General features: G+C 45.6%; 1 protein-coding gene across 22 annotated transcripts in view; it reads left to right on the top strand.

Annotated features, from left to right (window-relative positions):
- Positions 1-27635, top strand: part of UNC80 (unc-80 homolog, NALCN channel complex subunit) — a 261092-nt gene that overhangs the window by 26822 nt on the left and 206635 nt on the right. For 18 of the 22 annotated variants that reach the window (XM_068245176.1, XM_068245197.1, XM_068245185.1 and 15 more), the window contains exons 13-17: positions 668-1045; positions 4686-4817; positions 4987-5134; positions 11023-11213; positions 15849-16012. In XM_068245176.1, coding sequence (XP_068101277.1) covers positions 668-1045; positions 4686-4817; positions 4987-5134; positions 11023-11213; positions 15849-16012 — 1013 coding nt within the window. The remainder of the gene's footprint in view (positions 1-667; positions 1046-4685; positions 4818-4986; positions 5135-11022; positions 11214-15848; positions 16013-27635) is intronic. The other 4 variants (XM_068245196.1, XM_068245188.1, XM_068245180.1 and 1 more) reach the window with 1 other exon arrangement.

Here is a 27635-nt window from a genome sequence, read left to right as displayed (position 1 = left end):
TAAGTCATCTTAAAAACGAACCTCAATTTATAAAAACAAATGTGTGTTGTTATGTAGAAAGAGCGTGCAGCAGTTAATGAACAACCCTTCCCACCCTGGCTGGCTTTACTTCAACCAGACCGCTGTTACAGATCCATCCCCACCAAAACCTCCACCTTCAGTCTCCCAGTGACGATCGCCGCTAGGAGACTGTTAGATGGCGAAACCGCTATCTATTTACTCAGTACAGCGCTGCGATCTAAGGCAGCGCTGTACAGGGGACAGCTGTGTCACTTGGCTGTCCCCTCCAGAGGGACAAAAGCGATCCACTGTGATAGGCTAAAGTCTATCACAGCCGATCACGCTGATTGGCTGGCATGGGGGGGGGGGGAGGAAATATAAAAAAGCCATGATGCGCAAGTAAGTCAACTCCCCTGACCCTGTTCTAAGGTTCGGTGCTGAATAGGGCTGAAGTGTACTTTTCGGGTGTATGCGGAATCAATGTTCCGAATTTGAATAGAACAATACTAATAATACTAGTTATTATATTAGGTTATATTAGGTGCTTTCAGGAGGAGTTTACCAAGTTATCCTTTTTAGTTAAATTCTGGTTCTCCTTTAATATATTTTTAACCAAGCAACATGTCAAACAGCAATAATTGACACAATTTATTTTTCTTAATTTAAGGTTGTTCTTAAAGCAGTGTATTTGGTTCTGAACCATGACATTAGCTCTCGAATATGTGATGTGGCCTTAAATATTGTAGACTGCCTGCTGCAGCTTGGCGTGGTTCCTTGTGTAGAGAAGAAGAGGAAAAAGAGCGATAACAAGGAGAATGAGGCAACTAATGTAGCCGGATCTGCCTCAGTTTCTGCAGAAAAAAGGCAAAGTGAAGGGAACTTCCAAATTAAAACATCTGCTCGTGGATCTAGTTGTGGTTTTGGTGGTCCATCAAGTGTTGGTGGCGGTGGAGCCAGCAGCGGATCAGGAGGAGGTGGAGGTGGAGGAGATGATGGTAGTGGTGGAGACCGATATTCTGAAAAGAATGAGAAAAGCAATGAGAAGGTAATTATGTATATGAAAAAATAAACAATGAACATTAATCTTTATTATCAAAAATGTATTTTATTGAGTAAAAAAAAACATCCAAATTGGTCTATACATGGCCAGGATCTTAACTCTGAACAAAGAGCTACAAATGAGGCTGAGCGCCTCTGTGGTGCCGTGTGTTGCTGTAACTTAAATAAACGAAGGAAATATGATTATTTGCACATTAGTAGTCATCAGGACATGATAGTGTCATGTAGGTGGTATATGTAAGAGTGTTCACAGTGAATGAAAGTATCCATCTTATGTGAGTGCAGAAAGTGCGGAGTGCATGAGTACGAGTGCAGTCTGCACTTATTTATGCATTTTATTAGTATTGAAGCGACTATAGCAGTCTTAGTTTTTTAATTACCCATTAAGTTTTCACTTCTTAACTTGCAAATTCATTATTTATCATTACTATCTTCAAACACTTTAATTACATCTAATCCATTAAAAAGTATAACAATGCATGGCTACAATTATCCTGAAGTCCAAACTGTCCTTGACATTCAACCTATCATTCCGAGTTGCGGATCATACAGAAACACTATTCCTTAAAACTTCATGTTTACTCGGTTTGAGGGCAAATTTGTGATACTTGCTCTAACAGTGCTGGACTGGATAGTAGGTAGTTCCATGTAGGCTAAAGAACAGGGCCGGGACAAGGTCCACCACCAACAGAGGCTGGGCTGCCCTAGTGCGCCCCCCCCCAAGTGCCCCCCTCCCCCCCCCCCCCCCCCGTTTAATGTCCTTCTCTGCCCACGACACATCGGTCCAAGTCTCTTTGGCCAGCAGTGGCGACCACCACAAAGCTGGCTGGTTGCCGCCAGACGGTGGCTCCTGCACATGTGCGGCCCCAAGCCATGCGCACACTGCGCATGTGCATTAGCAATTTTCATAAATGGCAGATGCGGCAAACGCCCCCGGGAGTGCGTTGAGGAGGCCCGCTGCTGGCCAGAGAGTCTTGGACCGGCACCGTGGGCACAGCACAAGAGGACTCCAGGGGGCTAAAAGAAGCCCCAGGTAAGTTCAACTCCAATTTCCTTTAAAGTAGTTATCAGGCAAATATTAAATGAAAAGCTTTACTCACCTGGGGCTTTCTCCAACCCCTAGCAGCCGACTGTCCCAAGCTGTCATCTCCACTCCCCGCCGCTGTCCCGGTCTCCATGCTCGGTGCAAACTGCCAAAGTCAATCAAGCCCACGTTGTACACGGCTTACTGCGCAGGCGCCGAACTACTGTGAGGGGCGTCCTGCGAGGGACGTTACTGACGCCATGTGACCGTCGTGACGTGATGCCTGCGGAAGGGGGGCAGACTCAGCAAGCACAAGCAGGCACTGTGACCACATCAAGTGAAGCATACCTCCCAACTTTTGAAGTCTGGAAAGAGGGACACTAAGACACGCCCCTGCATCACCTTTAACTACACTCTAATTTTACATATGCTGCGCCCCCTACCACCTCTATACTGTTCCCTGGTATCTAGTGGCCTCCCTCCCCTTATACAAGTTCCTGGTGTTTAGAGATTCCCCTCTCCTATACAGAGTTTCCTCCTTCCCTCCCACCCTCTCAAAAGGTCACAGGAGCAGGGACGCCACTACAATAAACCATGTGTGGTGCACTAAGGAAGGAATGAAGAAGCATACTGGCCTAGAGGATTTACCTTTCTGGCAAGCTTGTCCCCTGGGTGACACCTGGTGAGGTGACAATGCAGTAGACCATGCTGCTTACCAATCTGGCCCAGGTGTGCCCCAGTGACAAATGGCAAGATGACGATGCAGCATAGACCACAATGCCACTGACTAACCAGTTTCTGGCCAGTGTGCTCCTTCCCTGCGTGACCTCTGGTGAGGTGACAATGCTGCAGACCATGCCACTTACCTTTCTGGCCAGTGCACTTCTCCCCTCCCTGGGTGACACCTGCTGAAGTGACAATGAAGCAGACATGCCACTTACAGTAAGTGGCATAGTCTGCAGCATTGTCACCTCACCAGAAGTCATGCAGGGAAGGAGCACACTGGCCAGAAAGGTAGGTGGCATGGTCTGCTGGATCGTCACCTGCAGTGCAATGACCCCTCTTTCTGATCCCCCTACTCTCAGAAACTCACAATAGCCTGAGTTTCAACTAAACACACTATTTTTTACCTTTGAGGAGGATAAATTAAAATATAACTTTAAAGCTATTTATATTAAAAGTTATATTTTAATTTGTCCTCCTCAAATGTCAAAAATAGTGTGTTACTTAGCCCCTCACAGCAACAACACTGGCAGAGATTCCCAGTAAGCAGGCTGTACGTCACACATCACGGAGCAGCCAGGGCCAGTGAAGCGTGTCCATGACAGCACAGCCAGCCTGCTCTTGTCTGTCTGAGCAACTGTGCTATCCCTCGGAGGGGGGGGGGAGAGGGATGCTCTCAGCCAATACCTTTATCTTGGGGAGAAGACCTGCTGGAATTCACATCTGTCTCCCACGTGTGCGTTCTTTCTTGAAGTCAGTAGCTGCTTGCCGCTCTCCCATTCAAACTGCGGCTGGTCGCACAGTAAGGGGGCGGGACGGAGTGGGATCGAGGTGCAGTCTGTGCCTGTGTAATACACAGTTATGTTCCTAGGGGACTGAGGGGCGGGCCGCGGGCGGGACTCATGCGAGAGCCAGTGTCAGCAGCCACAGTAAGCATGAGCTTACGAGTGAGCTGCACTCTAGGTTGATATAAAGTAACAACATGCCTGGCATCGGCTCTTGAGAGGGGGCGGTGCAGGCAGCGTTATTGTAGCCATGGCAATTGTACACTCTCTCAGAGAGAGAGTGTACAGAGACAAATTATTGCAGGGCGGGCAGGCACGGATCCGAAGTGCGCTCATAAGTTAATTGATTGACAGGCGCCCAGAGGCCGTAGCCTCGCCAGCCTATGTGTCGGCCCGGCTCTGCTAAAGAAACATGTATCTTTATAGGATAGGCATTCTATTTCATGTTCTCTGTTTAAGATTTGTATACAAATATTGTAGGAGCCCCACATTCATTTCTGGTACGGTGAATATCAAGATACAAGTTTAGTTTGTTCTCCCAGAGTCGGGCTGTCCAATTCCAGTCCTTGAGGGCCATATCCACGCCAGTGTGTAGGATAGACAGAGAAAGGGAGAAATGTGTTCTACGTAATTAATTTTTGTTTTAATGCCGTAATTCCGTATTAACTATACAAGCTGCGCCCACAGCTCCTCGAGCACCTAGGTATTCTGTGTCTCATGTAGCAAGTGCTCATGTAGCAAGTGCTCTGGGGAGAAGGAGGCTTTTCCTGAAGAAGGAGGAGGAGGCGTTAACCAACTGGGAGCTTCTGAGATTTCAGAGGCAAGGGGACAAAGAGGGGAGGAAAGAGGAAGAGAGGGAAGTGGAGTTTTCACAGGGTGAGGGGTGGAGATGCAGAGCAGCTTGCCTCTGTGCAATGATGACAAGCAGAATATGGCTGCTTTCATTTGATCACAGGAAGAAATAATAGTATACTGTTGAAGCTATTTGAAGCTAGATTTACTGTGTAAACCACCTAAACTTTAGATACTTGCTATAGTTTTTCATCTGAGATGCGTTTTAAGTTTGTATTCTTTGTTCTTATCTCTATTATCAGGATGACGATATTCCAATCACCACCCACAAATTGGCTCTCACAATGCTCATTAGATTAGTGAAATCATTGGGCTGTGCATATGGTTGTGGTGAAGGACATCGGGGATTATCTGGAGATCGCCTTAGAAACCAGGTATGAAGCTAGACAAATGTGCTGTTGTTGAAATGATACTTCCATTTCTGCTGTGTATTGCTTTGCCTAGATCTATGATAAGGTCATTCACTCTCTTTATGTTTTACATTACATTGTATCTCCACTTAGTGGCAAATAAATCAAAATCATTTTTTATCTTCGTTTTCAGGCCCAGAACTGTCTCACCAAACTCTATAAACTAGATAAAGTCCAGTTCCGGCAAACAATGAAAGATTATGTAAACAAAGACTCACTCAATAATGTAGTGGACTTTCTTCATGCTCTTCTGGGATTTTGTATGGAGCCAGTTACTGATAGTAAGTGTGTAAAAAATAAAGGGATACAGAATGTAAATGCACCATAACCATAATCTAGTAATTATAATTGTAAAGTAAATCTGAACTGAACTGTTTTAATGAGTTTTTAGTCCTCCATTATGGAACATCAACATCCTTGCAATTCAGAGCATGCCGATGCAGTTACCATGGAATCTTCACTGGTGTGTGCGTGTGTATAGTGTGTGTGTGTGTGTGTGTGTGTGTGTGTGTGTGTGTGTGTGTGTGTGTGTGTGTGTGTGTGTGTGTGTGTGTGTGTGTGTGTGTGTGTGTGGTGTGTGTGTGTGTGTGTGTGTGTGTGCATAGTGTGTTTGTGTATGCGTGTGTGTGTGTATAGTGTGTGTGTGTGTGTGTGTGTGTGTAGTGTGTGTGTGTGTAGTGTGTGTGTGTGTGTGTGTGTGTGTATATAGTTTGTGTGTGTGTGTGTGTGTGTGTGTATAGTGTGTGTGTGTGTGTATAGTGTGTGTGTGTGTATAGTGTGTGTGTGTGTGTATAGTTTGTGTGTATAGTGTGTGTGTGTATAGTGTGTGTATAGTGTGTGTGTGTAGTGTGTGTGTGTGTGTGTGTGTGTGTGTGTGTGTGTGTGTGTGTGTGTGTGTGTGTGTGTGTGTGTGTAGTTTTGTGTTGTAACAATTGCAAAGAACGATATAATTAATTATTTGTCTCAACAGTATGCACATAGATGTCAACATATCATGATAAAACTGCAAATGCAAAAAACTGCAAATGCAACACAAGTGTATTATCAGTAATGTGCACATCACCCTATTTGAACCATATAATAGTCCAAAGATGAAAACACCATTTTATTAGAATTCACAAATATTTCATTAACCGAAATCATCAACTGAAGAAAACTACATGAGATCATTTAAAAGGCAAATTCAAAGCAAAAACAACGCCAGACAAATATAAATTAACATTCCAGTGAAAATGATAATTATTGAAATATTAATATATAATATATATGAAATACTACCAAATACAGAAAAATAGATTCCAACAACAAATGTGTATACAGTGTTCTCCCTAGATTTTTTTTCCATCTGGGTGGCATGAAAAAGTAGCCGGGTGGGATGCAATGGGGGATGGGGGGGGGTTCTGTGGGATTACAAGGTCAGCTGTAAGAATCTGCGCATGCAGATCCTTATGAAGGCAAAACAGGAATAAGAGATCACTTGCAAGGAAATGCTGAGGTCTGCACAGGTTGGATTTAAAGGTGAATGAATGTGTTTATTTACAGAAGTGAAGATTAACATACCGTCTATACTCGCATATAAGTCGACCAGCATATAAGCCGACCCCCCCACTTTTACTTAAAAAACCAGTAAAAAATGATTGACCCACATATAAGCCAGGGGTAGGAAATGCTGGCCGCCTTATTCCCCTAGTGTGTCCCAGTATCGCTAGTATAGTGCCCAGTATCGCTAGTATAGTGCCCAGTATAGCTAGTATAGTGCCCAGTATAACTAGTATAGTGCCCATTATAGCTAGTATAGTGCCCCAGTATCGCTAGTATAGTGCCTCAGTATCGCTAGTATAGTGCCCCAGTATCGCTAGTATAGTGCCCCAGTATCGCTATTATAGTGCCCCAGTATCACTATTATAGTGCCCCAGTATAGCTAGTATAGTGTCCAGTATAGCTAGTATAGTGCCCCAGTATAGCTAGTATAGTGCCCAGTATAACTAGTCTAGTGCCCATTATAGCTAGTGTAGTGCCCCAGTATCGCTAGTATAGTGCCCCAGTATCGCTAGGTAGTGCCCCAGTATCGCTATTATAGTGCCCCAGTATCGCTATTATAGTGCCCCAGTATCGCTATTATAGTGCCTCAGTATAGCTAGTATAGTGCCCCCCGCCTCCCCTCTCCGCCGCGGCCGCCGCTGCTTTTACCTTAGAAGGCGCCGCTTCTTCTATTCCCCCCCTCTCCGGCTCCGTAGGACAGCAGCACTCTTCACGGTGGCTGCTGTGATCAGACAGGAAGCAGCGGAGAGCGCGGCTTCCTGTAGCGGCGGTTGCTATGGGAACCACTCTCTCTCTCTACTGCAGCCGCCGTGAAGAGCGCTGCAGTGAATTACGGAGCCGGACAGGAGGGGAATAGAAGAAGCGGCGCCGGGCAAGGTAATTGCAGCAGTAGCGGCGGCCGCCTTGGATGGATAGTGCGGGGAGCTCGGACCACCATCACCAGCACCAGACTCGCATACAAGCCGACCCCCCAACTTTTCACCCACTTTTTGGGGGTCAAAAATTCGGCTTGTATGCGAGTATATACGGTATATATACACACATACAAACATACAAACAATATGCATGCAATCGTACAATATGACCACAGTGCCCCGATATCACCCTGACTAACTAACTAACTAACTAACTAACGAACTAATATTTACAATAAATATGCAAAGACACGGGTCACACGATATATACAATGGCAGCACACAGGAACCTGGATCAAACAATATATACAATTGCAGCACACGGGAACCTAGATCACAAATTATATACAATAGCAATAATAATACAATATATACAGACACGTATTAGCAGAATCAGCACACAGAAGAATTGTCGTACAGGCCAGGATCAATGATCAGAATATCAGAAGTATACAGACAGTGGGCAAGAGAGTAGTCAGACAAAGCAAGAGGTCGATACCGGGAGATCAATACAAACTACAGGAGGCAAGGAGTTAGGAACAAGGATGAGTGACCGGAGCACAAGGCCTACAGCAAAAAACGATCTAGCAATGTTCTTCTGCTAGAGGCAGCCTTAAAGCGGACCCAAACCAAACTTTTTTTTAATTCAAAATATTTAGTTGCACCACTCTGACACATACAAATATAAATAAACACTCCTTCTAGCCTATGAGCATTTCAGTGCATGATTTTCACCCTCCTCTTTGCATAACTAGGGTTATACAGGTGGCAGCTAGTGTTGGGCGAACAGTGTTCGCCACTGTTCGGGTTCTGCAGAACATCACCCTGTTCGGGTGATGTTCGAGTTCGGCCGAACACCTGATGGTGTTCGGCCTTTTAAGTTCGGGTTCGCCCCGAACTTCTGTATGCCCCCGAACAGGGCCGAACAGGGCCCCTGTTCGGGCGAACAGGGCCCTGTTCGGCCGAACAGGCCGCAATACGGCCCCCCTATGGGGTCGCAGGCATAAGGGGGGAGCATGCCCCGATCGCGGGGGGGGTCGGAAATTCCCCCCACCCCCTCCGCTAGCGCTCCCCCCTCTGCCCGCTTCCCCATAAAAAAAGTTTAAATCAAGTTCAATAGTAGTGTACCTGGGCTGGTGGCATTGGCTGGCAGTGGAGTGAGGAGGAGGAGGAGTCCGAGTAGCAGAGTGACGTTGAGGCCGGGCAGCGGGCGGTTCAGCGCTAGTACCCTTGTGGTACTTCCGCCCTTTCTCTGACCTCACGTCCTCTGCATACGAGGGTACGCATCACGCGTACCCTCGTATGCGTCATCACGCAGAGGACGTGAGGTCAGAGAAAGGGCGGAAGTACCACAAGGGTACTAGCGCTGAACCGCCCGCTGCCCGGCCTCAACGTCACTCTGCTATTCGGACTCCTCCTCCTCCTCACTCCACTGCCAGCCAATGCCACCAGCCCAGGTACTATTGAACTTGATTTAAACTTTTTGTATGGGGAAGCGGGCAGAGGGGGGAGCGCTAGCGGAGGGGGTGGGGGGAATTTCCGACCCCCCCCGCGACCGGGGCATGCTCCCCCCTTATGCCTGCGACCCCATAGGGCCCCCAAAATGGGCATGTTCGGGGGTCCCATTGACTCCCATTGAGTTCGGCGTTCGGGCCGAACATGCCGAACATCTGGCCCATGTTCGGCCTGTTCGGCCCGAACCCGAACATCCAGGTGTTCGCCCAACACTAGTGGCAGCCATTAGCAATTCCTCCTTTGCTGGACACCATCTACTTCACCATTTTCCAGGATTATTTGCCGGCAATATGAAAGGAAGGGAGGGGTTTCTCCAATAAATGTAAAATATTTTATATTTGTCATCATGCAGTTGAAAAAAGGCTGCTATTTATTATTATAATTTAGAAAATAGATTTTATTTCTGAAATCTTGTATTTTTAGTTTGGGTCTGCTTTAACCACTTCACCATATCTGGACGCATATATCCGTCCAGATAGGCAGTGGTGCTGCATCCATGTGGTGCACGCGATCGGGCGCGCCCCCGCGTGCGCTCCCGCTACCTCCCGCTGCCCCCCCCGATCAGTGAATGGGAATATAATTCCCATTCACCGATCTAAGTCCCTGGCAGAAATACCGACGCTTTCTCATCAGAGAGCGTGGTATTTCTGCCCCCAGGAAACTTCTTCTCTTCATTTTAGTTCCTAGATGCGACATTGTTCGCATCCAGGAATTTTTTGAATGTGGCCATCTTGTGGCCAAACAGTAAACTGCACCCACATACTTTTATTAAATAAAAAAATACATTATATTACATCTAAAATTAGCAGTTTCCCTTACAAACTAAAATTACCCAAATACATTTTTGTATTAAAAAAAAAAAAATTAAAATTAAAAAAAAAAAAAACTACATAAATAGTTACCTAAGGGTCTGAACTTTCTAAATATACATGTCAAGAGAGTATCTTATTAAATTTTTTAAAATTATAAGCTTGTAAATAGTGATGGACGCAAATTGAAAAAATGCACCTTTATTTCTAAATAAAATATCGGCGCCATAGATTGTGATAGGGACGTAATTTAAACGGTGTAATAAGCGGGACAAATGGGCACATAAAATGCATGGGTTTTAATTACTGTAGCATGTATTAATTTTAAACTATAATGGCCAAAAACTGAGAAATAATGATTTTTTTCCATTTCTATCTTAATCTTCCTGTTAAAATGCATTTACAGTAAAGTGGCTCTTAGCAAAATGTACTACCCAAAGAAAGCCTAATTAGTGGCGGAAAAAACGAGATATAGATCAATTAATTTTGATAAGTAGCGATAAAGTTATTAGCGAATGAATGGGAGGTGAACATTGCTCAGATGCATACGATTTTCGAAGATGTAGGCTGAAGTGGTTAAATACTGCACAATGGTCAGGTGAATGTTCACAGAGTTCCAAAGATGAGGTGAGACCTCTGCTGGCGGACAGTGGAAGGTCATGTAAAGTCCATAGTGTGACACCAGCAGGAATTCAAACAGTAAGCAACATAACATCAGCACAACTCTGCTTACAGCATAGCTGCGGAGGTGAGCTGGTGAGGACAGTCCGGTGCTCACCAAAATTAGCAGAGTGGAGCACCGGGCTAAAAGAGCCTGGGGAGAACACTGGTAGATAACAGCCATTCAGAAGCAATATAAAACAGCTGTTCAGAAGCACAACATATAGTGACAATGATTAGGAATAGCAACTGGAATGAAGAAAATAACTATGCATAAGATCACCGAAGTAATTCCTAATTTTGCATGAGCATGCAGGGGCTTTTATCACATTTCACCACCATTGTAGGCCATGCAGCGTCATCATCTTCAACCAGTCCTGTGGAAGGTAGGTTAACCACAAATATTGCTTTACCTTACCTGTGTGATGTTATAATTATATGGTAAATGTCATTAGGGGTGACTGTTGTATTGTGTTAATCATGTCATTGATATTTAGAACATTGGTGTTACCTATGTTGCCTGCAGCCCACACAGTATGATGGTAGGCTTTGTCTAAGTCATTACAATGAGATGGCCCTATAGAGAAGCTACAGCAGTGTTTGCAGGGAAAACGCTATTCTGCTACTGTTTGATAGATGAGGTTTTTTTATCAGTGTATTTAATAATGAATGCAAGAATGGTGGCTATTTCGGTAGTTTAATTTTTAATTTCTCTTTGATTAAAAATAGTTGGAAAGAATTTGAATGGCCTCTCTATGTGTTTTCACACAGACAGAGCTGGCTTTGGAAACAATTTTGCCACAATGGACAACAAGTCTACAGCTCAGAGTGTGGAGGGGATCATCGTGAGCTCCATGTTTAAGTCTTTGATAACACGCTGTGCTTCTACAACCCATGAACTGCACAGCCCTGAAAACCTGGTAAGACCATTACAATTATTGTGAGGGTGCAATTATAGGCATATCAGAATAAGTAGCAGGAAACAAAGACTCATACTACCAAATATATAACCTAGAAGGAGTTTTGATCCTTGATGGTTAACCCTAATCTCCAAATATCTGTGAAATGAGAGAGACCAGGAGCCCAATGGTGCAGTTTAGTTGGACAAGGAGTAAAAAAGAACAAGTGTGTATGTACTATACTCACAACGGTGGGTTGGAAAACTTGAAACCACCGTCAGAGCCTGCTGGAATAAAGCCGTCCTCGCTCAGTTTCCCAGGTCTTGTTGATGCAGAAGCTGGTTGGTTACTCTCCTCCTAGAATAGTAGTGAGGACTTCTAAGAATCCTCGTCACTGTACACCCCTTGGGGTATAGACTATGCATACGCTCATGGCCCAAAACCTCTCAGGCATTTGTATTAACCTGAAGAAGCGGGCTAAGACCCGTGAAACGCATAGTCTTGTGCATGAATAAATATACCTTTCCATTAACTTATGGTTTGTCTTTCTGAGAAGGTAAGAACTTACCCTTCTGATATAAAAAAACATTTATAGTAGCATATCATCAAGGGCACCTCCATCAGTGTTTTTAGCATAAAATATATAACGTGATCCAGAAGGATTGTGTCCTACATACAGTGGTGTGAAAAACTATTTGCCCCCTTCCTGATTTCTTATTATTTTGCATGTTTGTCACACTTAAATGTTTCTGCTCATCAAAAACCGTTAACTATTAGTCAAAGATAACATAATTGAACACAAAATGCAGTTTTAAATGATGGTTTTTATTATTTAGTGAGAAAAAAAACTCCAAATCTACATGGCCCTGTGTGAAAAAGTGATTGCCCCCCTTGTCAAAAAATAACTTAACTGTGGTTTATCACACCTGAGTTCAATTTCTGTAGTCACCCCCAGGCCTGATTACTGCCACACCTGTTTCAATCAAGAAATCACTTAAATAGGAGCTATCTGACACAAAGTAGACCAAACCCACCTCAAAAGCTAGACACCATGCCAAGATCCCAAGACATTCAGGAACAAATGAGAACAAAAGTACCCTAATTGAGATCTATCAGTCTGGTAAAGGTTATAAAGCCATTTCTAAAGCTTTGGGACTCCAGCGAACCACAGTGAGAGCCATTATCCACAAATGGCAAAAACATGGAACAGTGATGAACCTTCCCAGGAGTGGCCGGCCGACCAAAATTACTCCAAGAGCGCAGAGAAAACTCATCCGAGAGGCCACAAAAGACCCCAGGACAACATCTAAAGAACTGCGGGCCTCACTTGCCTCAATTGAGGTCAGTGTTCACGACTCCACCATAAGAAAGAGACTGGGCAAAAACAGCCTGCATGGCAGATATCCAAGGCGCAAACCACTTTTAAGCAAAAAGAACATTAAGGCTTGTCTCAATTTTGCTAAAAAAACATCTCAATGATTGCCAAAACTTTTGGCAAAATACCTTGTGGACCGACGAGACAAAAGTTGAACTTTTTGGAAGGTACGTGTCCCGTTACATCCGTAGAAGTAACACAGCATTTCAGCAAAGGAACATCATACCAACAGTAAAATATGGTGGTGGTAGGTCTGGGGTTGTTTTGCTGCTTCAGGACCTGGAAGGCTTGCTGTGATAGATGGAACCATGAATTCTACTGTCTACCAAAAAATCCTGAAGGAGAATGTCCGGCCATCTGTTCGTCAACTCAAGCTGAAGCGATCTTGGGTGCTGCAACAGGACAATGACCCAAAACACACCAGCAAATCCACCTCTGAATGGTTGAAGAAAAACAAAATGAAGACTTTGGAGTGGCCTTGTCAAAGTCCTGACCTGAATCCTATTGAGATGGTGTGTCATGACCTTAAAAAGGCGGTTCATGCTAGAAAACCCTCAAATAAAGCTGAATTACAACAATTCTGCAAAGATGAGTGGGCCAGAATTCCTCCAGAGCGCTGTAAAAGACTTGTTGCAAGTTATTGCAAATGCTTGATTGCAGTTATTGCTGCTAAGGGTGGCCCAAACAGTTATTAGGTTCAGGGGGCAATTTCTTTTTAACACAGGGCCATATAGGTTTTGAGTTTTTTTTCTCACTAAATAATAAAAACCATCATTTAAAACTGCATTTTGTGTTCAGTTATCTTATCTTTGACTAATAGTTAACGGTTTTTGATGAGCAGAAACATTTAAGTGTGACAAACATGCAAAAGAACATGAAACCAGGAAGGGGGCAAATAGTTTTTCACACCACTGTATATATAGTCAATCCTTTATATTATTATGCAATCACATTATTTTAGAATGCATAACAAATTATTGAACATTTGAAAATATAACTTCAATTAAGTTGATTTACATTGGTAAACTAAATATAGATGACATTCAATAATCAGTGTGTTACCATATGATCATACTATTATAAATGGAGTCTCATGACTCTGATCCATGTCAGTGGGTATATTGTCACTTTAATGGCTTAGGGGCAGGAAATACCAAGCCTCCTGGCCACAAATTATAGACAAGCTATTAACCCACTCTAATGAACACAACCAGTTAAAGGTACTCATAAACTAGAAATAATGGGTATCAAGTGTAATCAAAATTGAATATAGCTTTATTATATCAAAAAGGATTATAAAAAAAAACATTTAAAATCTTGAAGAGATGTTGCGGAGCTCCGCTTTCACATCCCTGGCCGGCCAAAGAATAAACACTCATCCACTCGCAGCCCACTCAATCGCCTCCAGACAACCTGCCTAGAGCTCTACTCTGTGCAAAACTATAGCATCAAGTCAGATTTAGATAAAAGTGAGAAATAGCATCAATTTGACTTCCACCACACTATAGTTGCATCTTAGAAGTCCACATATGTCTGACATATGTGGACTTCTAAGATGCAACTATAGTGTGATCTTCAAGATTTTAAATGTTTGTTTTTATAATCCTTTTTGATATAATAAAGCTATATTCAATTTTGATTACACTTGATACCCATTATTTCTAGTTTACGGTTACCATATGATCAGCAGATTTGTACTGTTTATGAGAATTACACAAGTGTTTCTGGACTGGGTATTAAATAGGAATAACATTTATAATTTATACCTTTCCGTTTTTTCTCTTTAAAAATTGTTGTATCATAAGACTGGATTGTATTATGATGCAATTTTGTTGAAAGGGCAATGAACACCTATTTTCATGCTTCTAAAATGTCTTAGTAGTGGAGATTTTACCCACACACTCCTTGATGTGCCAGAGGCAACGGAAAGAAATGCATTCTGTCCAACGGGCTCAGACAGCAGTATAAACCTTTTCTGTTTATAGTGTGGTGGTTGAAGGGCCAGCATTTTTGTGTTTTTTTTTTTCATTTAAGGGCTGGTTCAGACGGATGTCTGCGTGGCGTCGCGTTTGGGGGCGTTGCGGCGGCTGCGCGGTCAGGCTTTCAGTAGCCTTCGCGTTGCGTTCCGTTGCAGTCGCATTTTTTATTCCCCTAGGGGGACATTAGCCGTTGCGGTTGGCCGCCCCCTGGAAGCTACATGTCGCTTCCAGGGGCAGCTCGAACGCTAGCGAAAATCGGGACCCAAACGCCGTGATCGTGCAGACGCGCGCAAAAGCTCGGTGTAAACGCTCCCATTTACTTGAATGGGAGCGTTTACTGCGACGTTCCGAACGCTTGCGGTAAACGCTCCGCAAGCGTCCGTCTGAACCAGCCCTAACTCATGGAGAGTTTAAATTATCATTGTTACCATCTGCTTATTTAAGCCTGACATCTTCAACAGTGCTTTACGGAGTACATAGTCAGTCATGTCACTCAATCACTTAATGTTCCACGGAGAAATTCACAGTCTAATCTCGACCATAGTCACAGTCCTCCCTTTCATAGTCTAAGGCCATTTTTGAAAGAGGGACAATTAAATTACCAGTATGTTTTTTGGACGTGAGAACTGAGAAGAGTGCTCACAGGAAACCTGTGGTAAAATTGGTCTTTGATCTTTCACTTTCCAAATACTTTTATATCAGGTGTGTACTTAGCTTAAAGGGTGTATACACACATCCAATGTTGATTGGCCAATGATTTGCCAGTTTTACCACTTCCATGTAGCATGAGAGCTTACTTACACAGCCTGTTCATAGTACCTAAAATCTGTTTCAAAATAATATTGTTTGGTGAAAGATTGTTGCTTTGTTATGTAGTGAGTGCCTTTTGCAGAAGCGGTTCTCCAGTCTGTCCTGTAGTAATATGCTATTCTTCTGCTCCAGTGCTGTGCCTGTGTCACTTTTACATTTATCTTAGTGAATAAGTGGCGCTATCGTTCACATACATCTGGGTGCAGACATGGAGAATGACAATTAAGAAATGTATAGAAACACTCTCACCACCACTGTGTCACACGGATGGCTCCATTTATCTACGCAGACAAATGGCGGTTGACACAGGTGAATAAAACTCATTTTTCAGAAGGACAAACAATGAGATGTGTCTACAAATGGCACCTCCCCGCTTGTTTTAGCAAGCCATTAAAAATGATGTTAGAACCGAGAGTGAGCCTGTAAGGCATCCATCTTTTATTTTGATTGTTTTGTCAAAGCATCTGTCTTTTGTTCTTTCTGCAATGACAGGGTCTGTACTGCGATATCCGACAACTAGTGCAGTTCATCAAAGAAGCGCATGGCAATGTATTCCGCCGTGTAGCACTCAGTGCTTTGCTGGACAGCGCTGAGAAACTAACACCAGGAAGAAAATCTGTTGACTCACAGGAACCCAGACCATCTGGAAGCAAAAGGTGTGATGCGATATATAAGCACTTTGCTACATGCTGTTATATCCACGCTGTGCCCTGCTGCTGGATCTGTGGCTGCTTCAAGCTTAAAACTTTTCTTTATGTTGTTTATATGTTTACCTTTTCTACTTTGCTTGTAAGATTGAAGTAGGTCTGCAGTGATTGTCTATGTCCAGGCTTATGTACAAAGAGGCCATGAAGAAATGCAAATTTTACTGTGCCATTGGCTTACACTGAGGTTGTTGACAAACCTGGAGAATGACAAACTGACAGTCAGAAAACACCTTTTTCCCCCTTTAAGCTATAGTGTGCATGTTTGTACATAGGCCACGCTCTGTACGCTGCTAACGCTAATTTTTATTTCCTGGGAACCATGCTGCACTGACTGCTATCATGCCACAGAACAGCGGCTTCCTGGATACTTACAAATTATAGATAAAAAGATTTGTGCACTAGATGCAATGCTTTATTATTAACTTTTCAGTAGTCAATTTATTTAGAGGCTTTATTCAGCACATTTTTTATTCCTCCTTTGTTACATTTACTTACTTCTGATTAGTACTGCTGTAATGTGTATTTATGGCCATTTGTCACTAGGGGGCAGTGTGAGACAATAACAGAGAACTTCTGGTTTCAGTTTCTATAGTGTCTGCTAGTAGAGAGAGATCAATGCATTCCAAGAATTTACAGCACAATGAATTCTGCTGACTAAGGTCGAAAGCAGTGCATTCATCTCAAATGAGATCACTCTATTGAAGCTTCTTATGGGTTAAAAAGCAGTAGTTAACTGAGGTGTCAATGACAAATGTAAAATTACAGATTGGAAATATATGGAGGCAGAGCGGTTTGGAAAATGGTTCACATCTACCCAAAAGTGGGAAGTCCACTTCTTGTAGTGAGTACTTGTAACTTAATTCTCTCCTCCATAACTTCCAAGTATTAAAGCAGAGAGCCCATTCGGCTATGTTTTATCAGGAGCCATAAAACAGCTTTTGTTTCCCTCACAGCATTCCACAACACTTCTCTGGGAAATATTTGGTACATTCAGAAAGGAAATAAAATTGCCCTTCATAATGTAGTTGGCAGCAAAGAAGTTGGCAGGAAATAAGTTTACCCTGCATAATGTAGTTGGCAGCAAAGGAGTTGGCAGAAAATACATCCTATTCAGCCACCTACCCAACAAAGAATCCTTGTGTAAAGTGCAAGATGAAGACTGCAGTGCACTTGCCACCGCTAAATGGAAGGGGAGAGAGGCAGAAGGAGGGGTCCCAGGTGAGGGAGGGGGGGGGGATATTTCCCCCCTCCCCACTGCTGCCTCCACTGCCCCTCCTTCTAGCGCTGCTTCCCCCCTCCTGGGCATCTATACTGGGGGGAACTGTACTAGCTATACTGGGGGCAACTAAACTAGCTATACTGGGGGCAACTAAACTACCTACACTGGTGGCAACTAAACTAGCTATACTGGGGCAACTATACTAGCTATACTGGGCACTATACTGGGGCACTACCTACCTATACTGGGTACTACCTACCTATAGCGGGCACTATGCTAGCTATACTGGGCACTATACTAGCTATACTGGGCACTATACTAGCTATCTGGGCACTATACTAGCTATACTGGGCACTATACTAGCTATACTGGGGCACCATACTAGCTATACTGGGCACTATACTGGGGCACTACCTACCTATACTGGGTACTACCTACCTATACTGGGCACTATGCTAGCTATACTGGGCACTATACTAGCTATACTGGGCACTATACTAGCTATCTGGGCACTATACTAGCTATACTGGGCACTATACTGGCTATACTGGGCACTACCTACCCGTACTGAGCACTATACAGGGGCACTACCTATCCATACTGGGACTATACTAGCTATACTGGGGCACTATACTGGGGCAACTATACTAACCGTACTGGGGCAACTAAACTCACTATACTGGGGCAACTATGCTAGCTATGCAGCCGCACCCCAGCCCCCCCCCCCCCCCCCCCCCATAGCCTGCTGCGCACGGCACTGTCCACGACTAGGTCGCGCAAACACCCGCGCGCGAGTGTTCCCCGGGCCGGAAAAGGTTGGGAACCACTGATCTAGATGCTCTTGTATTAATAATGGAGTCCCCAGATATATGCCCCTCCATGGTGAATATTCAATGTTATGATATTTATAACATAGTCATGTTACCTATTCATCCTAACAAGATAACCGGTAAAACAAAAAACACCCATTTTTGTATCAAATAAAGCAGCAGTTCTACTTTTCTTCATCTGTATTCTCTCCTTCTTCTGTAATTCTTCTGTCTTGCTTCTGTGCCATTATTTCCATACTGCTAACTTACAGGGAGGTATAGCAACAGCATATTTGAATTTCTTGCTGGGGCTTTCTGTTGGTACATTATTATGAATGAATGGAAACTTTTGGCAGTAAATTAAACTAAACCTTTGCAGAAATTCAGCTCCAGTAGAGCTCATTCCTTCTCCAGGCATAAGAGCTGACTTGGGTTTTCAGGCCCAGGCTGAGGATTGTTAACATAAGCTATGGAGTCAGTAAAAATTATTTATAGGTGATTTTCAAGTAGTGTTGGTGTTCCAATCTGGGTATCTTCATTCGAACACCTGGTTTATGCCGTACACTGCAGTTAAGCACCAAAGCTAGTGGAGAGGATCATTGGGTTGTGGTCCATGTTGCACTTAATTTTACTCTGATGTTTACGCCTTCCAAGCCAGAAAGAGGTATCATCAGAGTTACATGAAACACAACATGGGCCGCAGCCCCGCGACCCTTTCCACTAGCTTTAGTGCTAAACAGTGGTGTACAGCCAGGGCCAGTTTGCCCATGAGGCGGGGTGATTCAGGTTCCTCAGGTGGCAAAATTTGAGGGCGGCACCTGCGTGGCCGTGGGTGTGGGGGGCCGCCGAGCTGGACGGGGTAGCGAGCAGGAAGGGGGTATCTGGCACAGCGGCGAGAAGGGGGATCGGACCCTCCTCCCTCACCTGGGTCCCCCGATCTGTGCTCCCCCTCTAGCTTATAATTGCAGCAGCTGCTTATTAATACCAGGCAGCGGACGAGGATGACTTACCTGTTCCAAGTTCCACTCTCGTCACTTCCTGCAATGCTGTCCACTGTATTGTAAGTGGATGGCATTGCAGGAAGTGATGAGAGTGGAACGCACGCTGGAACGCGTGAGTCATCCCCACCCGCTTCCTGATATTTATATGCTGATGCTGCACTTAAAAGCTAGAGGGAGAGCGCAGATCAGGGGACCCTCCCCGCCGCTGTGCCCAATACCCCCTTCCTGCCCACTACCCCTTCCAGCTTGGCGCCCCCCCCCCCCCCCCACTCCCACGGCTGAACCCTGGATTCAGACACCAACACTGCAAGATATTTAGAAATTTGGTACACTGTAGAGAAAGGACCACTCCGCACTCAGTGTATATTTTTGGGGGCGGGGACCATGTCCTGCATATTTTGCATAAACCTCACCCCAAAAGCAAAACACCTCTGTTGTGGCACTTTAAATAAGCTGATAGAAGTGCTGCCGGTTAAAAAATTGCAGAAAACACTATACAGATATGTCGTACATAGAGACAGAACGGGTACCGTCATTCAAATGCTTTGGTCCCTGGTCGGGTGGTGGGGGTATTCAGGGTGCGGGTGCCCTGGTCACCCGCACCCTGAACACCCCCACACCACTGTCAATCAAGGTTTGAACCGTTTATTGTGACTGTTGTTGACTATACTGCATAACTTGTGGTTGGAAAAGAAGATTAAAGCATTTAAATGACGGTGCCCTGGTCTGGTCTGGTTTATTCAAACACGTGACAAACCATTCCACAAACCATGAGTCGTTACGGGGCCCCGTGGAGTCCCCTTTGTCAATGCTACAGTACAGAATGGTAACAGTGTATAATTACATGAGGATGATATATGACCAGTTCTCCCACACCAAGCCACACCTCGCATTTCAAAATTGCCGCCAAAAATTAGCATAATTAGCATAATTGTCAAAATAAACATATACACATGGCCATCATATTACACCAGCAAACAGTAAACCGAGCAAACAGTATTAAACAGTATGTGCATTACCTGAGAAGGTACAGTGTCTGTCCCCCATGGTGCTGCTCTAAGTATGTGCTTTGCCACATTCACATTGTAAGTCAATGCCCACAGCTTCTCGGCTGCCGTGTGGGGCGGAAATCCTGCCTCCCTCTGGCCGTTAGCAGCCCCGGGTCATTGCGAGACTATTCTCGCTGGTCCACAGCGCTGTCATTCGCCGTTGGCCGGCACCGCCCCCATCGAGTTCGTGTGGCCAATGAGTTTGTGGAATGGTTTGTCACGTGTTTGAATAAACAGGACTTGGTACTTTAGAGTGTGCAGACCTTCTGGAATTTTTTGTAGATGTCATTCTTGGCTAGAGATGGCCCGAACGGTTCGCCAGTAAATGGTTTCTAGCGAACTTCCGTGGTTCGCGTTCGCGGAGAACCGCAAACTTTTGCGGAAGTTTGATTCGCCCCCATAGTGCATCATTAGGGTCAACTTTGAGCCTCTACATCACAGTCAGCAGGCACATTGTAGCCAATCAGGCTACACTCCCTCCTGGAGGCCCTCCCCCCCTTATAAAAGGCAGGCAGCGTCAGGCATTTTACTCATTCATGTGCCTGCAGTAATTAGAGAAGGGAGAGCTGCTGCAGACTCTCATAGGGAAAGCTTAGTTAGGCTCTTGTAGGCTTGTTAGCTTGCTTCTTGCTGATTCTTATTGCTAAAAAAGCACCCCTCAACAGCTTTTTTGAGAGCAAACCTTGTTCTTGTGATCTATTTTTTTTGTGTGTGTGGCCCACTTGCATTATATTTATGTACAGCCCTGTCAGTCAGTCGCAGCTGGCCTTTGGCCCCTTAATTCCACTGCCAGGCCCAGCACATTCAGTGACTACCTGTGTGTGTGACAGCTGCAAATTTGTAATCCCAATCACTGCATCTGTTCACTGCTTAGTGCACCTACCTACCTACCTACGTGAGCGCACGCATTGTTAATACCACCAGTCATTGCACCTGTTGACGGTACGTGTGTGTGTGTGTGTGTGAGACAGGTGTACATTTGTAATACTCAGCAGCACTGCATATACCTACCTACCTGTTGTTCGGTGCACCCACCCAGAACACCTCATCTTTCTCAGCTTCCGCACGGAAGCGTGACATATCTTCCTCCGACTGCTCTGATTCTGGCACCCCACTTAACACAAAGTCAGCTGCCACCACCAAAGTGCCATCACCCCAGGGCTCAGCGGTGTGGAAATTGTTTTGTGTGTCTGACTCAGATGAGAGCAATGCCATCTGTACTCTCTGCCACCGAAAATTGAGCCGTGGAAAGACCAAGACCTGCGTAGGGACAACTACCTTACGAAGGCACATGATTACAAAGCACAAACTGCAATGGGATGACCACCTGAGGAAAAGCAGCACACAAAAGCAAAGCCACACAAAAAAGGCGATACCTAAACTGTACCGTGATGTTGAAAAGCAAGTGGTGACATCTCTTGCACACAGCGTTGGGTCAAGGGTCCATCTGACCACGGATGCCTGCCCGAAGAATAAGTCAGTCCCCACACACAGCATCTCTGCCTGCACGCCAAGTGACTGCCTGCCCCGAGACTAAGTCAGTCCCCACACAGCATCTCTGCCTGCAGGCTGCTTGACTGCCTTCTCCGCCATTACTAACAGGGTCCACCAGGACTCCAGGCGGATTCCTGAATTTTATGGCCGCTGCTAGCAGTGGCCGTTTTAATAATTTTTCTGGTGCGTGTACATGCCTGCCTAATTTTTCTGGCTGCACTGCGGCTGCAACAACAAAACAAAAGGCATGTACATGTGTCAATTCCCCTTCGTGACCATTACCTTGCCGCGGTGAAGGGGCTTGTGTATCACAATGAAGCAATGACCGCCGGCTATATGAGTTCCTTCGGGGGGTGGCACACCGAAGATAATAAGGTCGTTGCTTCATTGTGGACAGACCAAATTCGATCAGCTGGACAATCACTGTTGTTCTGTCATTGAGCTACCTCAGCCTGGCGACCATATGGGCTTTAAAACGGCTATCGCCTGCACTCTCGTTATGGTGCGCACCAGTCCAGCACGGCCATCACAACACAAACAGCTGTTTGCAGTGCGTTACACAGTGAGTTAGTGTGAAGCAGTACTCTAATTACACTCCCTGATTGATGAATACACATGCAAGATGTTTTAAAGCATTTTAGGCCTCCAATTTAGCTTGCAATGTGATTTCTGCCCTTAAAACGCTGCTTTGCATCAAGTCCAGATTTTTCCCCGGGACTTTTGGTGTGTATCCAGGGTCGGACTGGGACACTAAGGGCCCACCAAGGAAGTTTCAGCCTGCCCTCCCCCCCCCCCCCCCGATCCCCTCCTCCTCCTCCCCCCCGATCCCCTCCTCCTCCCCCCCCCCCCCCCATTTTGGGCTCACATACACATGTACTCTAGAAATTTTGCATGAGTTTATGGTAGGGAAAAGATCGTGAGCACTTCTGAGGACAGTCTCCAATAGAGATATGTCCACATGCGGCGCGCGCAGCGCGCCGCAGCGAAAGTAATTGGGTGTCACCACGCACTGGAACATCGGCGTGGTCACGATGAGTCATGGGTAGACTTAAAAAACAAACAAACACAACATAAGTAGCGGTGTTATTCACAGAGATTAGGTCCGACCAGATACATTTTAGATAAAATATTCAAGTAGTTACATGCCTCATGATAATTCATCAAGTAGTCAAATCGCAGCAGATTTTCCGACAAAATGCAATCAGGTTGGCGGCAGATACCCCCACAACACGCAATCAGGTTGGCGGCAGATACCCCCACAAAATGCAATCAGGTTGGCGGCAGATACCCCCACAAAATGCAATCAGATTGGCGGCAGATACCCCCCAAAATGCAATCAGGTTGGTGGCAGATACCCCCCCCAAAAGTGGGCAGCAGTGACCAGAAAATCGTAATGTGGGCAGCAGACATCTGAAAATCGCAATGTGGGCAGCAGTGACCAGAAAATCGTAATGTGGGCAGCAGACACCTGAAAATCGTAATGTGGGCAGCAGACACCAGAAAATCGTAATGTGGGCAGCAGACACCAGAAAATCGTAATGTGGGCAGCAGACACCAGAAAATCGTAATGTGGGCAGCAGTCACCAGAAAAACGTAATGTGGGCAGCAGACACCTGAAAATCGTAATGTGGGCAGCAGACACCTGAAAATCGTAATGTGTGCAGCAGACACCTGAAAATCACAATGTGTGCAGCAGACACCTGAAAATCACAATGTGCGCAGCAGACACCTGAAAATCACAATGTGCGCAGCAGACACCTGAAAATCACAATGTGTGCAGCAGACACCAGAAAATCACAATGTGTGCAGCAGACACCAGAAAATCGCAATGTGGGCAGCAGACACCTGAAAATCGTAACGTGGGCAGCAGTTACCAGAAAATCACAATGTGGGCAGCAGACACCTGAAAATCGCAATGTGGGCAGCAGGCACCAGAAAATCGCAATGTAGGCAGCAGTCACCAGAAAATCGCAATGTGGGCAGCAGGCACCAGAAAATCGCAATGTGGGCAGCAGTGAGCAGAAAATCGTAATGTGGGCAGCAGACACCTGAAAATCGTAATGTGGGCAGCAGACACCTGAAAATCGTAATGTGGGCAGCAGACACCTGAAAATCGTAATGTGGGCAGCAGACACCTGAAAATCGTAATGTGGGCAGCATACACCTGAAAATCGTAATGTGGGCAGCAGACACCTGAAAATCGCAATGTGGGCAGCAGACACCTGAAAATCGTAATGTGGGCAGCAGGTTGGCAGCGGGCAAAGATCGGCGGGGTGGGGCGGAAGCCACCCCCCTCCCTCACCTAGGGGCCCCCCCCTCCAGAATTGCAGCCAGCGGCAGCAGCGGGAATGAATCACTTACCAGCATGACGGAGATCCGTAGCTCTGCGTGCCGCTGGCTGGTCTCTGTCTCCTGAACTGACTGTCCAATCACGCTCTCGCAGTACTTCCTGCGAGAGCGTGATTGGACAGTCAGTTCAGGAGACAGAGACCAGCCAGCGGCACGCAGAGCTACGGATCTCTCCGTCATGCCGTTAAGTGATTCTTCCCCGGTGCTGCCGCTGGCTGAAATTCTGGAGGGGGGGGGGAGCGCGGAAGGGGGGCCCCTAGGTGAGGGAGGGGGGGGAGGCTTCCGCCCCTCCCCGCCGATCTGTGCACAATGTCCCCCCTTCCTGCGCTTAGCCCCCCTCCTTTTTAGCACTGGGGCCCCCAGGAGGCGGGACGGCCGGGGCCCACCGATGGGACCATCGGTGGTTCGGTGGTCCTGTCCGAGGCTGTGTGTATCCCACTCATCCATGCAAAAACTCAGATGTTAGACCCCTTGAAACATCTTTTCCATCACTTTTATGGCCAGCATATGTGTTTCTAGTTTTCAAAGTTTGCCTCCCCATTGAAGTCTATTGCGGTTTGCGAAAGTTCGCGCGAACCGAACTTTTGCGGAAGTTCGCGAACCCGGTTCGTGAACCTAAAATCGGAGGTTCGTGCTATTTCTATTCTTGGCTGCACAGTTCTTCTGACATTAATAAAATATGGGAAGACACTGCACTTCTGTGCCTGTTTTTAGATTATGTTGCAGTGGAAGTCTGGGTTGAAAGATCTGATACATTTCATCCTGGAGCCTCAAGAATACTTTTTGTTTCAAGATTTTTTTTCTCTTAAAGTTGTCTGATTGAAATGAAAGAGAAATTTTCAAGCATGCATTTGTTCATAACGGAAATATAGTAATAATATCAATTCTGCTATAACTTCAGAATAACTACATTTAATGTGTAAATCAGACTTAATTGGATCGGTGCTCCCACATCTAAGCACTGATTAGAGATGGTTCATGAAATGCTATTAATCTTGGCTTACATGCATATGTTATGTAGATTATATACAGCCTGGAATTGGGTCAGCCAAATGCACTGCCTAATGTTTTTGGTTGTCCCGGCTCCAAGCTTGATACAATTTGCATGAAAGTTGCATGCAAGTCTTGTTGACCATAGCTTATGCTTACATTTAGATATATATGGTCACTCCTTTACATTTAAAGATAAAAGCACAGCAGAGCGGACATTGTCATGGTGAGTATTGCCTCAACAGTAAACCCTTGTGCATTACACACACTGCGTGAGGGAAAAGACTATCACCATAGACCGGGGAGACCACACACGCCCCTTTTTGCCCCTGCTCACCGGATAATTACTTTGAACCTTGCATATCAACAAATCCATGCTGTATATAATATCTATTAAAATGCCAAAACAACTCTCATAGCATAAAACCGCTTTATTAAGGCTCCCAATGGCCCCCAAGTTAAAACTGCGTACATTAAATACACTTGCGAAATAGCATATCACAATACCACATCTCCTCCAGCTCCGGTCACCTCTCACAAGCCCAGGCCACGGGTGTCTCGATAGCTGAACAGCTTGCGTCCTCCAAGCCCAGGCCACGGGTGTCTTGATAGCTGAACAGCGGGCGTCCTCCAAGCTTGGAGGGTGCACGCTGTTCAGCTATCGAGACACCCGTGGCCTGGGCTTAGAGGACGCATGCTGTTCAGCTATCGAGACACCCGTGGCCTGGGCTTGGAGGACGCACGCTGTTCAGCTATCGAGACACCTGTGGCCTGGGCTTGGAGGACACACGCTGTTCAGCTATCGAGACACCCGTGGCCTGGGCTTGGAGGACGTATGCTGTTCAGCTATCAAGAGACCCGTGGCCTGGGCTTGGAGGACACACGCTGTTCAGCTATCGAGACACCCGTGGCCTGGGCTTGGAGGACGCACGCTGTTCAGCTATCGAGACACCCGTGGCCTGGGCTTGGAGGACATATGCTGTTCAGTGATCGAGACACCCGTGGCCTGGGCTTGGAGGATGCACACTGTTCAGCTATCGAGACGCCTGGGCTTGGAGGACGCACGCTGTTCAGCTATCGAGACACCCATGGCCTGGGCTTGGAGGACGTATGCTGTTCAGCTATCAAGACACCCGTGGCCTGGGCTTGGAGGACACATGCTGTTCAGCTATCGAGACACCCGTGGCCTGGGCTTGGAGGACACACGCTGTTCAGTTATCGAGACACCAGTGGCCTGGGCTTGGAGGACATATGCTGTTCAGTGATCGAGACACCCGTGGCCTGGGCTTGGAGGACGCACGCTGTTCAGCTATCGAGACACCCGTGGCCTGGGCTTGGAGGACGCACGCTGTTCAGCTATCGAGACACCCATGGCCTTGGCATGTGAGGGGTGACCAGAGCCGGAGGAGATGTGGTATTGTGAGATGCTATTTCGCAAGTGTATTTAATGTACGGACTTTTAACTTGGGGGCCATTGGGAGCCTTAATAAAGCAATTTTATGCTATGAGAGTTGTTTTGGCTTTTTAATGGTTATCCTATACAGCACAGATTTTTTGATATGCAAGATTGAAAGAAACTATGCGGTGATTAGGGGCAAAAAGGGGCGTGTGTAGTCTCCCCGGTCTATGGTGATAGTCTTTTCCCTCACGCAGTGTGTGTAATGCACAAGGGTGTACTGTTGAGGCAATACTCACCATGAGAATGTCTGCTCTGTTGTGATTTTATCTTTAAAGGTTCTATACAATCTGGATTGATTGTGTATGGACTACTGGCGCGACTATTTCTTGTTTTTATTTGATTGGGACTTGTATAGGAAATTGAGGACGTGGACTGAGCGCGACATCACGGTTTAATACACTCCTTTACATTGTCATAGCTGGACAGTTATAAACTTGTAAATAATGCACTGGAAGCTTTCCATGCTGTGAACATTGCAGGCTGAGACAGATGACACGCAGGTTAGTTGTACACATGGATAGTGATGATGAGGTCCTGACACTGCATGTTTTTCTTTTCCTTCTCGGTAGGAAAGACAGGGAAAATGTTAATGGCTAGTGCTTTGGAAACTGCCATTGATGCATGTTATGTTCATGTCTCTTGGAGTCCCCAACATTGAGACTTCTGGTTTTAGAATTAATGTTGTGTAAACCTGCCATAGCAGTCATGAGTGGGCTCACTGTTTGATCCTTAGGTTACACAACTGTCTTGACAATAACAGAGTATTATTGTTATTAATATTTAGTATTTATATAGCACCAACATCTTCCGCAGCGCTGCACAGAGTATATTGTCTTGCCACTTAACTGTCTCTCAGAGGGGGCTCACAATCTAGTCCCTACCATAGTCCTATGCATGTATTGTGTAGTGTATGTATCATAGTCTAGGGCCAATTAAGGGGTAGCGAATTAACTTATCTGTATGTTTTTGGGATGTAGGAGTAAACCAGAGTGCAAGGAGGAAACCCACAAAGACACAGGGATAACATACAAACTTCATGCAGATAGTGCCCTGGCTGGGATTCAAACCCAGGCCAGGGCAAGGCAAGAGTGCTTACCTCTACGCCACTCATGCAGTTTACGGTAACCCGGAACCACTAAGAAAGTATAATGGGTTAAATGAGACTGAAAAAACCCTCTTACTAAAATGTGATGTTAATTATA

This window comes from Hyperolius riggenbachi, chromosome 7 (assembly GCF_040937935.1).
Source record: "Hyperolius riggenbachi isolate aHypRig1 chromosome 7, aHypRig1.pri, whole genome shotgun sequence".
Taxonomy (NCBI): Eukaryota; Metazoa; Chordata; class Amphibia; order Anura; family Hyperoliidae; genus Hyperolius; species Hyperolius riggenbachi.
This window is presented reverse-complemented; position numbering and strand designations above follow the sequence as displayed.